General features: G+C 37.9%; 1 protein-coding gene across 2 annotated transcripts in view; it reads left to right on the plus strand.

Annotated features, from left to right (window-relative positions):
- ZDHHC15 (zinc finger DHHC-type palmitoyltransferase 15) overlaps positions 1-15,203 on the plus strand; it is an 88,746-nt gene that overhangs the window by 38,072 nt on the left and 35,471 nt on the right. For both annotated transcript variants that reach the window (XM_055565036.1, XM_055565037.1), the window contains 4 exons: positions 1,075-1,169; positions 7,524-7,644; positions 12,852-12,921; positions 14,644-14,676. In XM_055565036.1, the coding sequence (XP_055421011.1) occupies positions 1,075-1,169; positions 7,524-7,644; positions 12,852-12,921; positions 14,644-14,676 (319 nt within the window). The remainder of the gene's footprint in view (positions 1-1,074; positions 1,170-7,523; positions 7,645-12,851; positions 12,922-14,643; positions 14,677-15,203) is intronic.

Here is a 15,203-nt window from a genome sequence, read left to right on the forward strand (position 1 = left end):
ATGTGAGAGAATCGGCCCTATTAACTTGGTCTCGAGTCACATCATTCCCTTGAGTCTTCCTCATAGATTGAAGTAATAAAACTTTATCATACAAGGATTCACAATGAAACAGTAAAATGACATTTAGTCTCAAAATGGCTCTGGAGAATACTGAACTTTCCTGTATCAGAAAAGCTATCTAGGAGACAAAGAGTATAAAAAGAGATGGGGAGCCACAGATGTCTCAAAACTACATCTCACATCTCAAAAGTGTGTAGTCGCTGGGGCAACTGAAGAGAAAAACTTGTGATTTAGAGTCAGAAGCCCTGTGTTTAAGACCTGGCTACTCTGTATAGTGGAGGGCTTCCCAGGTGGCACTCCTGGTAAGAACCCACCTGCCAATGCAAGAGATGTAAGAGATGCTGGTTCGATCCTTGGATCTGGAAGATCCCCTGGAGGAGGGCATGGGAACCCACTCCAGTATTATCGCCTGGAGAATCCCATGAACTGAGGAGCCTAGAGGGCTACAGTCCATAGGGTTGCAAAGAGTCAGACATGACTGAAATGACTTAGCACACACGCACATTGTATAGTAGCTGTGTGACTTTGGATAATCGACTACCCTGATAGTTGATCAACTGTCCTTATTGCTTATCTACTTATTACTTATCTCACAAATGTGTTGAAAAAATAAAATTAGATAACATTATGAAAGCACATTGTAAACTCTATAGCACTGTGCAAATACTATCATTATTATCTTTTAGTATGCATAGTGGCAGAGAGAATGACAATCGGCAACAGTAGCTCCCCCTCACATTATCATAAGGGACATTTCCCCTTTACTCCCAGGATCATGTGGCAGCTTTTAAAATATGCAACTCCCAGAAAGTCTCTGATTCCAAATTTGGCATTATAAATTGTTTCTGTCACTGTGTGGGGAAAAGGTAAAAATTAACCTTTCATAATAATACTAGAAAATACTTGGTAATAGGAAAACAAAATAGAGATTTTTTGTTGAGCTTTACATCTTTCTGAACTCAGAAATGGGTGAAAATATAACATAAATGCTGATTTTTTTCCCTTAAATTTCAGTTATCTACCTCATATTCTACCATGCTATCTTTGTGTTCTTTACCTGGACCTACTGGAAGTCTATTTTTACACTCCCACAACAGCCAAACCAGAAGGTAAGAATACTGGTTACTTCATAAAGACTGAAGACAAAGGAAAGTAGAAATGCCAATAAGGCAAGAAGAGGGCAAAAAGAGGAGCAAATAACCTTCCATTACAAAAGAAAGATTCAAGGTAATCTTGAAAAAGGACTTGGAGTGATAAATGTAAGTTAAAATTAACATAGTCTATTGAAGGAGGAAACTACTACCTGCATTGTTGAGATAATGAGCTAAACAAGCAATCACTTGGATTCTGAGGACTCATCTAGTTGAATTCCATGAAACTGTAATAATTTAGAACTCAGTGAGACAATGAGAAAAATTACAATAGTTAAATTGATCATTTTCAAACTGTGTTCCCTTGAATGAAAGTGTTTCATGCAATATTTGGGAGGGTACATGAAAAATTTCTAATCATATCAAGTACTTATAACATGTGATTACTGTAACACAGATTAGTTTCCAAAGTAGGAAATAAAACAATGGAAGAAATTTCAACAGCCTCCTAACATTAGGAAAAGTACTGATTTTAGTTTTCCCACTTAAAATTGTACATATACAAAATAAAATTAAACACAGAGAAAGACAAATATATGATATCTTGTATGTGGAATCTTAAGTTTTTTAAATGATGCCAAAGAACTTATTTATAAAACAGAAACAAACTTACAGATATCAAAAACAAACTTATGGTTGCCAAAGGGGAAACATTGTGGAGATGGATAAATCAGGAGCTTGGGATGAACATACACACGTGACTACATACATGATAGATAACCAGCAAGGACTTACTGTATAGCACAGGGAACTGTACTCAATATTCTATGATAACCTGTTCGCCTGTATGAGAAACGAATCCAAAAAAGAGTAAATATATATATATGTGTGTGTGTGTGTGTGTGTGTGTGTGTATATATATATATATATATATATATATATATATATATATATATGCATAACCAAGCCTTCCCTGATGGCTCAGATGGTAAAGCATCTGCCTGCAATGCGGGAGACCTGGGTTCAATCCCTGGGTTGGAAAGATCCCCTGGAGAAGGAAATGGCAACCCAATCCAGTATTCTTGCCTGGAAAATCCCATGGATGGAGAAGCCTGGTAGGCCACAGTCCATGGGGTCGCCAAGAGTCAGACACGACTGAGCAACTTCACATGCATAACCAAATCACGTTGCTGTATGCCAGAAATTAATACAACATTGTAAATGAATTCTGTTCCAATAAATTTTTATAAAATACAAAGTAAGGTAGTATGCAAGAATTGAGGAACATGAGACATTACACATATAGAAAGCAGAAAATGGCAAAAGTTTTTTATGAGTAATGATTTTAAATATGAGTTTAATATAAATATTTCATTAAAAGGCAGATATTTGCATAATAGATAAATATTATTATCTATCTGGATTTCTTTGGAAGGAATGATGCTAAAGCTGAAACTCCAGTACTTTGGCCACCTCATGCGAAGAATTGACTCATTGGAAAAGACTCTGATGCTGGGAGGGATTGGGGGCAGGAGGAGAAGGGGATGACAGAGGATGAGATGGCTGGATGGCATCACTGACTCGATGGACGTGAGTCTGGGTGAACTCCAGGAGATGGTGATGGACAGGGAGGCCTGGCGTGCTGCGACTCATGGGGTCGCAAAGAGTCGGACACGACTGAGCGACTGAACTGAACTGAACTGATGCTGTCTATAAGTGGCTCACTTTAGAACCAAAGACGTAAATAGGTTGAAAATGAAAGGAAGAAAAAAGAAGAAAAAGATTTGACTGAGTGATGTCAGAAAGATGGCAGAGTAGAAGATACCAGCCTCTATCCACTCCCCACAAAAAAACAACTGACAGCTATACATAAATGAAAATATCCCTTGGAGGGCTCAAGTGTCTAATTTTAGAACCTGAAGCAACACAGTGGAACAAAAAAATGGAGAATAACCACACATAAAAGATTGCTGGGGAAATCAGCATGGATGATGATAATCAGCATGGATTTAGCTAATCACTGCAAATGTCTAACATTTAAGGCCACATGTTCATCATTTTTCAGAGAAGGCAAAAAGAAGACCCCCCCATATATATAACCCCTGGAGAAGGAAATGGTAACCCACTCAATACTCTTGCCTGGAAAATCCCATGGATGGAGGAGCCTGGTAGGCTGCAGTCCATGGGGTCGTGAAGAGTCGGTTACAACTGAGCGACTTCACTTTCACTTTTCACTTTCATGCACTGGAGAAGGAAATAGCAACCCACTCCAGTGTTCTTGCCTGGAGAATCCCAGGGACAGGGGAGCCTGGTGGGCTGTCATCTATGGGGTCGCACAGAGTCAGACACAACTGAAGTGACTTAGCAGTAGCAGTTCATCATTTTTAATTGGAAAAAATAAAAAGTGAATATTTTGGCATATGTTTTGCTTAGGTCAGTCAGTCAGTTCAGTCGCTCATCGTGTCTGACTCTTTGCGACCCCATGAATTGCAGCACACCAGGCCTCCCTGTCCATCACCATCTCCTGGAGTTCACTCAAACTCACGTCCATCGAGTCGGTGATGCCATCCAGCCATCTCATCCTCTGTTGTCCCCTTCTCCTCCTGCCCCCAATCCCTCCCAGCATCAGAGTCTTTTCCAATGAGTCAATTCTTTGCATGAGGTGGCCAAAGTACTGGAGTTTCAGCTTTAGCATCATTCCTTCCAAAGAACACCCAGGACTGATCTCCTTTAGAATGGACTGGTTGGATCTCCTTGCAGTCTAAAGGACTCTCAAGAGTCTTCTCCAACACCACAGAGATAATGCCAAAGTTTCCCAAAGTGGTTGCATAATCTATACTCCCATATAAAAAAGGTGAATCATTTGGGCCTGTTTGATAGCCATAATATTAATTTCTCTAATACCAAATACAGAGGATGAGATGTCTGGATAGCATCACCGACTCGATGGACATGAGTTTGGGTGAACTCCGGAAGTTGGTGATGGACAGGGAGGCCTGGTGTGCTGCAATTCATGTGGTCGCAAAGAGTCAGTCGTGACTGAGCGACTGAACTGAACTGAATACCAAATACATCCTGATTTATCACCAATTGTCCTACTTAAAACACATTTGCTGGCTCATTGCATTCTAATCATTAAAAACATTTGCTTAGTGCCAGAAATAGGACATCCAGGCATGACATCTTATTCCAAACCAAAGCCTACTTGTTGTACAACCACAAGGTTTTATCACATACAAGCTGTAACAATATTGTCTCTGCCTTTCAAGCTGGAACAGTATAAGACAACAAAGTTACAGTCCCAAGACATCCCTCAAGGTGCTACTTTTAATTATCCACATTAGCAAGAATTGTTTAAAACTTTATACTTTTAAATCAACTATACTTCAATAAAAAGATTAAAATAAATTAAAAAATAAAACTTTACACTTTCCAATTGATATAATTTTTCTTATAAGAAAACAAAATTGCCATTTGTTTTTATATTAAATTTGCATTATTTAGTTAACATTTCATAATATTGATCTATAGACTTCTGGCTGCAAAATGTCTTTTTTTTTTTTAATTTTATTTTATTTTTAGACTTTACATAACTGTATTAGTTTTGCCAAATATCAAAATGAATCCGAAATGTCTTAATGTGTGTGTCTGTATGGTTCATCACAGAATCCTTGGCTACCTGGGCCTCCACCTGTTAAATGCCTGTAGTGCACTATGTTTATTGTGATAGCCAAAAATTCCCCTACACGTTTCCACATACTCACAGGCAGTCAGTCTACTTTAGAATAACATGATATCATAAAAATGTACCACAGGTATGGTTCTTAAAATAGTGTTTGACTTTATACGTTTCTAGTTTTTAAAGTTAGATACATTAAGTTATCTTAAATAGTTTATTAATTTATTTGTTTTACTATTTTATTGATGTATAAATACATACTCATTTCCAAGAACTAAGCTGTAAAATGTATGGTTTCATAAATTTTACTATATTTATACCCATATAATCACTATCCATGTTAAGATTTTGAATGTTTCTAACACCTCAGAAATCTCCTTCATATCCTTTCCAAATCAATTTCCTCTCAGAGGTAACCACCATGGATTAACTTTGCCTATTCTTGAACCTCACACAAAAAAAGAATCATAGTATATACTGTTGTGTGTAAGCCTTTCACTCAGGGTAATGTTTTCCAGATTCATTCATACTGATGCATGTTTCAGTTGTTCATTCCCTTTTACTGTTATTAGTTATTCTCTTTTATCACAATTTATTTATCAATTCACCAATTAAGGGACACTTGTTTCCATTTTTTCTGTTATGAATAAAGCTGCTATGAACGATCTTATACCTGTCTTTTGGAATACACACAAACATAAACACGCACACACACTCATTTCTCTTAGGTATATAACTGGGAATGGAATTCCTGAGTCATAGAGCTGGCATATATTTAGCCTACATAGATAATGTTAAACAGTTTTCCAAAGTGGTTGCATAACTCTACATTCCCACCAAGATTTTCTGATCCTCAAAATGCACCATAAAGGAAGTACAGGGGAAAGCCACAGACTTTTACAAAATGTTCAACAAAGGATTAGTATCCAAAATATATAAATTACTCAAATCATTACAATACAAATCAATAATTTAAAAAGACATGTAACCCAATTACTTTTAATGGACAAAAGGTTTGAATAGGCATTTCACAGGTAGATACCCAAATGGGCAATAAACTCAAAACGGTGCTGAATGTCATTAGTAGTCAAAGGAGTGCAAATTAAGATCACAGTAACATAACTACTACATGCTGTCTAGAATAGTTAAAAGTTTAAAGATTGGCAATATCAAATATTTGAATGATTTAAGAAATTTTACTTGTAAAAGAGACATTTAGTTACTTGTTATTTATTACCTAGCAAACTTACACCAATCTTGTGAAGTAAGTATTATTTCATCTATCTTACAGACGAAGAAACTTAGGTTGAAACCGTCTGATTTTCCAAAGTGATTTTTGAACTATTAAATGGCAGAGATGAAGTTAAAACCCAGAAAATCTGATCACAGGTCTTTTTCTTTTTCACCTCTGCTATCATTTGGCCCAAACAGAAGAAAACTTACAGGTCTGTAATACTTTGGAAAATCATTGCCCCCTTTTTTTTTGGCAAGATTAGCAAAGTGTGGCACAAACGTGGCAACAAGCTCCATACCAAACTAAAAATTTCTGAAATAGTGAAAATATCCAATTATCTATTCATTTGCAAAATTAGAATACACAAAGTTGCAAGTAGTCTCATCCAACTTCTCCAAGAGGACACCTATGAAGAATACTCACAACTTAATAAAAAGCATAGTTTATCATCAACAGGATCCTGGCAGCAAGGTTCAGTTCAGTTCAGTTCAGTTGCTCAGCCATGTCTGACTCTGCGACCCCATGAATTGCAGCATGCCAGGCCTCCCTGTCCATCACCAACTCCCGAAGTTCACTCAAACTCACATCCATCGAGTTGGTGATGCCATCCAGCCATCGTCGTCCACTTTTCCTCCTGCCCCCAATCCCTCCCAGCATCAGGGTCTTTTCCAATGAGTCACCCCTTTGCATGACGTGGCCAAAGTACTGGAGTTTCAGCTTTAGCATCATTCCTTCCAAAGAACACCCAGGGCTGATCTTCTTTAGAATGGGCTGGTTGAATCTCCTTGCAGTCCAAGGGACTCTCGAGAGTCTTCTCCAACACCACAGTTCAAAAGCATCAATTCTTCGGCACTCAGCTTTCTTCACAGTCCAACTCTCACATCTATACATGACCACTGGAAAAATCATAGCCTTGACTAGACGGACCTTTGTTGACAAAGTAATGTCTCTGCTTTTGAATATGCTCTCTAGGTTGGTCATAACTTTCCTTCCAAGGAGTAAGCGTCTTTTAATTTCATGGCTGCAGTCACCATCTGCAGTGATTTTGGAGCCCAAAAAATAAAGTCTGACACTGTTGGCAGCAAGGTATCACTTATTAACATGCAACACCATATTATGGTATAGTGGAGTGGAAATGGCATAAGTCTTGGTGAATTGGTTTGGGTCTTAGTTTTGCTGCTTTTACTAGTTGAGTTGAGTATGACCATAGACAAGATACTTAGATTTTATTTTCTTAGGTTATAAAACATTATTACCTATCACATACAGTTATGAATATTGAGATAAAAGCCAGATAAGATAAATGAGATAATTATCCAGAGAAAGTTATAAGCCAAATTGGTACCTGAATATCAAAGGGTAGGTAACAAATATTTTCATCTAAATAGATGTTGCTGTTGTCTTTAATCTTTTCTGTGAACCTTGGAAAGTAAGTCTTGCCTCTCACTTTTCCTTGCAGTTCCACTTGTCCTATACAGACAAGGAGCGCTATGAAAATGAAGAGAGACCTGAGGTCCAGAAGCAGATGCTTGTTGATATGGCCAAGAAGCTACCAGTTTACACAAGAACTGGGAGTGGAGGTCAGTTCATCCAAAGTCATTTAGGGAAGCAGATCTACAAGGATCTCAGAAAGATTGAGTCATAAATATCCTCAGTCTAGCCCACTTTTCCCTTCTTTCTTCTGAGAAACACCATGGAGTTTTTTTCTCAACATAGTATAAAAAATGTCAAACATTTATGGAATAATTACCTTATAAACATCTGTATACCCACCACTGGAGTCTACCACTAACATTTAACTATATCGCTTTATCGTGTATCTGTCTACAAATCCATTCCTCTATCCATCATCCATCAGGCTGTCTTTTTAAAAAAATTTTTATTGAAGTATAGTTGATTTACAATTTTGTATTAGTTTCTGATGTATAGCAAAGTGATTCAGTTAAACATATACAAATGTATATATTTTCATTTTCATATTCTTTTCCATTACAGTTTATTACAGGATACTAAATACAGTTCTCTGTGCTATACAGTAGGCCCTTATTGTTTATTTTATATATAGTAGTTTGTATCTGCTAATCCCAAACCTCTAATTTATCTATTGCCCACAACATTTCCCTTTGGTAATCATAAATTTGTTTTCTATGACTGTGAGTCTGTTTCTGTTTTGTAAATAAATTATTTGTATTTTATTTCAAATTCCACACGTGTGATATCATATGGTGTTAGTCTTTGTCTGACTTCATTTAGTATGATCATCTCTAGGTCCATCCATGTTGCTGCAAATGGCATTATTTCATTCCTTTTTATGTCTGAGTAGTATTATATTGTGTGCCACAACTTCTTTGATCGTTTGTCTATTGATGGACATTTAGGTTGCTTCCATGTTTTGGCTATTGTAAATAGTATTGCAATGAACATTGGGGTATATGTATCTTTTTGAGGTATGGTTCTCTCCAGATATGTGCCCAGGAGTGGGATTGCTGGGTCATATGGTAGTTCTATTTTTAGTTTCTTAAGGAACCTCCAACTGCTCTCCATAGTGGCCATATGAATTTACATTTCCACAGACACAGTAGGAGGGCTCCCTTTTCTCCATATGCATCCTCTCCAGCATTTGTTATTTGTAGACTTTTAAATGATGGCAAGCCATCTTATTTTTTTAATATTTATTTATGGCTATTCTGGGTCTTCATTCCTGAATGCAGGCTTTCTCTAGTTGCAGCGAGTGGGAGCCACTCTTCCTTGCGTTGCATGGGCTGCTTATTGCAGTGCCTTCTCTTGTTGAGGAGTGCAAGCTTCAGTAGTAGTGACGCATGGGCTTAGTTGCTCTTCAGCATGTGGGATCTTCCTGGACTAGGGATCAAATCCATGTCCCCTGCATGGGCAGGTATTCTTAACCACTGGACCACCACAGAAATCCCATCTTATTTTTTGAGGCATTCCAAAGTACCCAGTTCAGTTCAGTCGCTCAGTCATGTCCGACTCTTTGCGACCCCATGAGTCGCAGCACGCCAGGCCTCCCTGTCCATCACCATCTCCTGGAGTTCACTCAAACTCACATCCATTGAGTCGGTGATGCCATCCAGCCATCTCATCCTCTGTCATCCCCTTCTCCTCCTGCCCCCAATCCCTCCCAGCATCAGAGTCTTTTCCAATGAGTCAACTCTTCACATGAGGCGGCCAAAGTACTGGAGTTTCAGCTTTAGCATCATTCCTTCCAAAGAATACCCAGGGCTGATCTTTAGAATGGACAGGTTGGATCTCCTTGCAGTCCAAGGGACTCTCAAGAGTCTTCTCCAACACCACAGTTCAAAAGGATCAATTCTTTGGCGCTCAGCTTTCTTCACAGTCCAACTCTCACATCCATATACATGACCACTGGAAAAACCATAGCCTTGACTATACAGACATTTGTTGACAAGGTAATGTCTCTGCTTTTGACTGTGTTATCTAGGTTGGTCACAACTTCCTTCCAAGGAGTAAGCGTCTTTTAATTTCACGGCTGCAGTCACCATCTGCAGTGACTTTGGAGCCTAAACAAAGTCTGAAACTGTTTCCACTGTTTCCCCATCTATTTCCCATGAAGTGATGGGACCAGATGCCATGATCTTCGTTTTCTGAATGTTGAGCTTTAAGCCAACTTTTTCACTCCCCTCTTTCACTTTAATCAAGAGGGTTTTTAGTTCCTCTTCACTTTCTGCCATAAGGGTGGTGTCATCTGCATATCTGAGGTTATTGATATTTCTCCCGGCAATCTTGATTCCAGCTTGTGCTTCTTCCAGCCCAGTGTCTCTCATGATGTACTCTGCATATAAGTTAAATAAGCAGGGTGACAATATACAGCCTTGACGTACACCTTTTCCTATTTGGGACCAGTCTGTTGTTCCATGTCCGGTTCTAACTGTTGCTTCCTGACATGCATATAGGTTTCTCAAAAGGCAGGTCATGTGGTCTGGTATTTCCATCTCTTTCAGAATTTTCCACAGTTTATTGTGATCCACACAGTCAAAGGCTTTGGCATAGTCAATAAAGCAGAAATAGACGTTTTTCTGGAACTCTCTTGCTTTTTTGATGATCTATCAGATGTTGGCAATTTGATCTCTGGTTCCTCTGCCTTTTCTAAAACCAGCTTGAACATCTGGAAGTTCACGAATCACGTATTGCTGAAGCCTGGCTTGGAGAATTTTGAGCATTACTTTACTAGCGTGTAAGATGAGTGCGATTGTGCGGTAGTTTGAGCATTCTTTGGCATTGCCTTTCTTTGGGATTGGAATGAAAACTGACCTTTTCCAGTCCTGTGGCCACTGCTGAGTTTTCCAAATTTGCTGGCATATTGAGTGCAGCACTTTCACAGCATCATCTTTCAGGATTTGAAATAGCTCAACTGGAATTCCATCACCTCCACTAGCTTTGTTCGTAGTGATGCTTTCTAAGGCCCACTTGACTTCACATTCCAGGATGTCTGGCTCTAGGTGAGTAATCACACCATCATGATTTTCTTGGTCATGAAGTTCTTTTTTGTACAGTTCTTCTGTGTATTCTTGCCACCTCTTCTTAATATCTTCTGCTTCTGTTAGGTTCGTACCATTTGTGTCCTTTTTCGAGCCCATCTTTGCATGAAATATTCCCTTGGCATCTCTAATTTTCTTGAAAAGATCTCTAGTCTTTCCCATTCTGTTGTTTTCCTCTATTTCTCTGCATTGATCACTGAGGAAGGCTTTCTTATGTCTTCTTGGTATTCTTTGGAACTCTGCATTCAGATGCTTATATCTTTCCTTTTCTCCTTTGCTTTTCACTTCTCTTCTTTTCACAGCTATTTGTAAGGCCTCCCTAGACAGCCATTTTGCTTTTTTGCATTTCTTTTCCATGGAGATGGTCTTGATCCCTGTGTCCTGTACAGTGTAACGAACCTTCATCCATAGTTCATCAGGCACTCTGTCTATCAGATCTAGACCCTTAAATCTATTTCTCACTTCCACTGTATTTAAATATTTATTGTTTATTTTGTTAGAGGATTAGTGCATGCTGGTTTTTAAAAAGTCTTCATGCATACTGAAATATGGTGAAAAGGAAATAGTCAGGAAATTATCTATATAATTCCAAACAGTAGTAAGCAGAAAGGTGTGGCAGAGAATAGATTACAAACTAGAGTTATATGGGATGAATTGGACCCAGAGATGTATTCTTTCTGATCTCTTATGTCTTTTAAAACTGCATTTTTTACTAATTTTTAACAATTCAAATATTTCTTCATGAAAATCCACATTTCTGACTTCTTTTGAAAACTCAGACACTGGCAACATTCGATCTGTATTTCCCAATGGCAAAAATTAGCTAGAGCCAAGTGGGTAGTGCCTCTTTAAACAAGGCATGAATCCTGAGGTTCTTCACTAATCACTGTTCCCTCAAACGTTGAAGCATTTGTTCACATCCCTGATACACAGTTATAGAGAGGGCTTCTCTGAGGCAATGTCATATGATCTGGGACTCAAATAAGAAAAAATTACTTGCAAAAATTCCCTGGTGGTCCAGTGGTTAGGACTCAGTGCTTTCAATTGCTGGGGCCAGGTGCAGTCCCTGGTTGGGGAACTAAGATCCTGCAAGCTACGCAGCTTGGCCAAAAAATGAGGACTTGCCATGCTAAGACTGTTGGAAATCCATTGAAGGATTTTAGCGGAGAGTGATAAGATCTCATTTAGATTTTGACAAATCATTTGGCTATTCTGTAAAGAATGTATTGTGAAGGGGCAAGAATGAAAACAAGGTGAATAATTAGGAATTATTGCAGTCTTCTAAATTAGAAGTGATAGTGGCTTAAACTTGATAGTGGCATTTGACCATATTTTTAAAAACATGCTGAAGGACCTAAACATGCATGTCCCTTGTAGAATGAACACAGAAACTCTGCTGAATTAATAGTTCATTATGTTGAATTAGTTATGTGTGCTTAAGGTACACTTTAGATGGAATTTTTATATTAGCTCAAATTATTCATAATTTTGTTAAACTTAATAATCACATTAAATAGGCATACTCTATCAATGAACACAGAGAAAATTAGAAGGAAAGGAAACTGTCTTTTATCTAAGGAAATAAAGAAAAGAAGGAAGAAGATAGAGAGGGAAGGAGAAATATTATTTATATCATATTTACAAAGTGAAGAGAATCCTGAACTAAAGAGTCAAGAAAACTCTACAAGTCACAGCCCTGCCACTGCCACTTGCTTACTATGTGACTTTGTTTAAGTCACTTGATATGGTTCAGGTCTTTATTTTCTTTGTCTGCAGAATGGTCAATTGAACTAATTGTTCTAGAATGTCTCTTCTATTATTCAAATTCTTATTCTAAGAACCACCCTCTTTACCATACCTTAGGAGTTTTATCCTCCTGATACAGTCCAACCTCTGGAGACAGGAGATAAATGATGAATTCTGTTTTCAGATAGGAAACTTGGAGTAAACAGAGGGTAAATGATTTCCCCAAAATAACTCAAGTAATTGACAGTATAGTTTGTTTCATAATACAGAATTTTATGATCAGATATCCAGATATGAAAACTTTTCCCCTTACACTCATCCTCCAAAAGGTGCTTTTAAGATTTATCCAACAGGGAAAAAATACATACCACAATTGTCTTATGTGGTCTTTTGCTTGTTTACTTGAACTGAGGTGAGTTTGGGTACCTGTAATCAGTGTATAACAAGTCATCTAGATAGGCTAGTAAGATATTTGGTGTCTTATTGATCCCTAACCAATGCTAACTACCTTATTTTTCCTGTAGCTGTAAGATTCTGTGACCGCTGCCATTTGATAAAGCCAGATCGCTGCCACCACTGTTCTGTCTGTGCCATGTAAGTGACAGCCATAATTCCCCTGGGCTGAGCTTGGCCACTGATGATTGCCTTGACAATCAAGTGACTTATCCTAATATGTTGATCCTAAAGAGCATTTCCTTTAAATCATGATGAGTACATGCCAAATACCCTAATAGAGATGATGATGGTTCAAACTATTCTAAAGATAAGAGAAATCAAACCACATTTTTAAAAATAAACATTTAATTTGAGAACAGTTTTAGCTTTATAGAATTATTGTAAACAGTTTTCATGTGTCTTGCACCATTTCCCCTATTATTATCTTGTGTTAATATGGTGCATTTGTGAAAATTAATGAACCAGCATTAATTTTTTTTTAATTTTTAACCAAAGTCCATACACTATTTAGATTTCCTCAGTTTTTCTCTAACATCCTTCTTCTGTTCCAGGTTACCATTTAGTTGTCATGTCTTCATAGGCTCCTCTTAGCTGTGACAGTTTCTCAGACTTTACTTATTTTTGATAACCTTGACAGTTTTTAGAATTGTCAGATATTTTGTAGAACACTCTCAGGATTTGTCTGATATTTTTCTCATGATTAGATTTGGGTAATGTCTTTTGGGAGAGGAAGACTAGAGAGGTTAAGAGTCATATTCATTGAGTCATATCAAGGGTAAGTACTATAGACATAACTTATCACTGCAGTGCTAATCATCTGACTGAGGAGTGTTTGTGGATTTCTCCACTGTAAAGCTACTCTTCCTCCACCCTATCTTCCATAATGTACTCTGTAGAAGGAAGTTTCGGTGTGCTGCCAACACTAAAGGAATGTTATCCTCCCCCCACCCCACCCTGAAGGCACAATATCTACAAAAATTATGTGGAATTCCTCTACATGGGAGATTTGTCTCTTCTCCCTCATTTATTTATTCAATCATTTACTTATATCAATATGTGAAAGTTCCTGAGTCATGTTCGACTCTTTGTGACCCCATGGACTGTACAATCCATGGAATTTTCCAGGGCAGAATACTGGAGTGGGTAGCCTTTCCCTTCTCCAGGGATCTTCCCAACCCAGGGATCGAACTCAGGTCTCCCGCATTGCAGGCAGATTCTTTACCAGCTGAGCCACAAGGGAAGCCAAGAATATTGGAGTGGGTAGCCTATCCCTTCTCCAGCAGATCTTCCCAACCCAGAAATTGAACCGGGGTCTCCCGCATTACAGGTGGATTCTTTACCAACTGAGCCATCAGGGAAGCCCATGTGGGCATGGATAATAATTTTATCTTGTGGGGCTCTAAGTCAATGCTACTTAATTTTATTACTCAAATTCCTCCAGCTTTGTAAAATCCCAGTTTTATGCTAATAAATATAATCTTCATGTCCTTCTTAAGTGCTTGTTTCATCCATGTTTCTCTTAACCTTGATTCAAGCACAGGCTGTGGTCATGTTTTATTTTTTACTTTTATTCAACTAAGTAAGTAAAGTGAGGGGAGATATCTTACACCTATTCTCTGTGTCAATATCCTATAGTTCCCAATGGCTTTTAAAGTTTGAATTTTAGGCATGTAACTTGCTGCCAACAAGATCCTAAAGTTTAGTGATTGGCTTATCCTAGGAACAACTGAGGACACAATAGTTTTGGAGAAGCTATAGTGGAAATCTAGAAATGAGTGTACTGGTACCATGTAAAAATACTGCTAGATACCTTGAATTCAGTTCTGAAATTTATCACACTGTATTTTGTTCCTTTTGTAGGTGTGTTTTAAAAATGGACCATCATTGCCCATGGTATGTCCTTTTGATTCATTTCTCTCATCTAATAGGGTCAAAGTTGCTCAATATGCCTACTTTCCTAAGCATAGTTGTAAAATGCCTGTTTCTGCTACCATAATTCTTTGAACTTTGTGTAGGTAACAGGGAAGGCATAACATTTTAAAGGAAGAATAAATATACGACCAATGGTGTGACAATGAATTCCTGGTGTCACAGAATTAATGGTCTCTTGTCCATTAGCTATAATAATGAGAGAGAGCACAAATAGTTCTCTTTGACATTACACAGTTCAGTTCTGTTTTTAGCATTTTGATGTTTGAAATACTCTAGATTGTTAATTTAAGCAATTCTTTTCCAAATTTTGTATGTCTGACCCCGAGAACCAGTATGAAACCATGATAAAGAAAATATACCATACTATAGTAAGTATAGTTGCTGAGATTCTAGTAGGTTTTCAGAATCCAAGATCCAGGTTTGCTTGGGTGTGTCAGGAACCTATTATATAGGTCAGGTGTTTCTGTATCTATAAATAAAAGGAAAAA

The sequence above is a fragment of the Bubalus kerabau genome, chromosome X (assembly GCF_029407905.1).
Source record: "Bubalus kerabau isolate K-KA32 ecotype Philippines breed swamp buffalo chromosome X, PCC_UOA_SB_1v2, whole genome shotgun sequence".
Taxonomy (NCBI): Eukaryota; Metazoa; Chordata; class Mammalia; order Artiodactyla; family Bovidae; genus Bubalus; species Bubalus kerabau.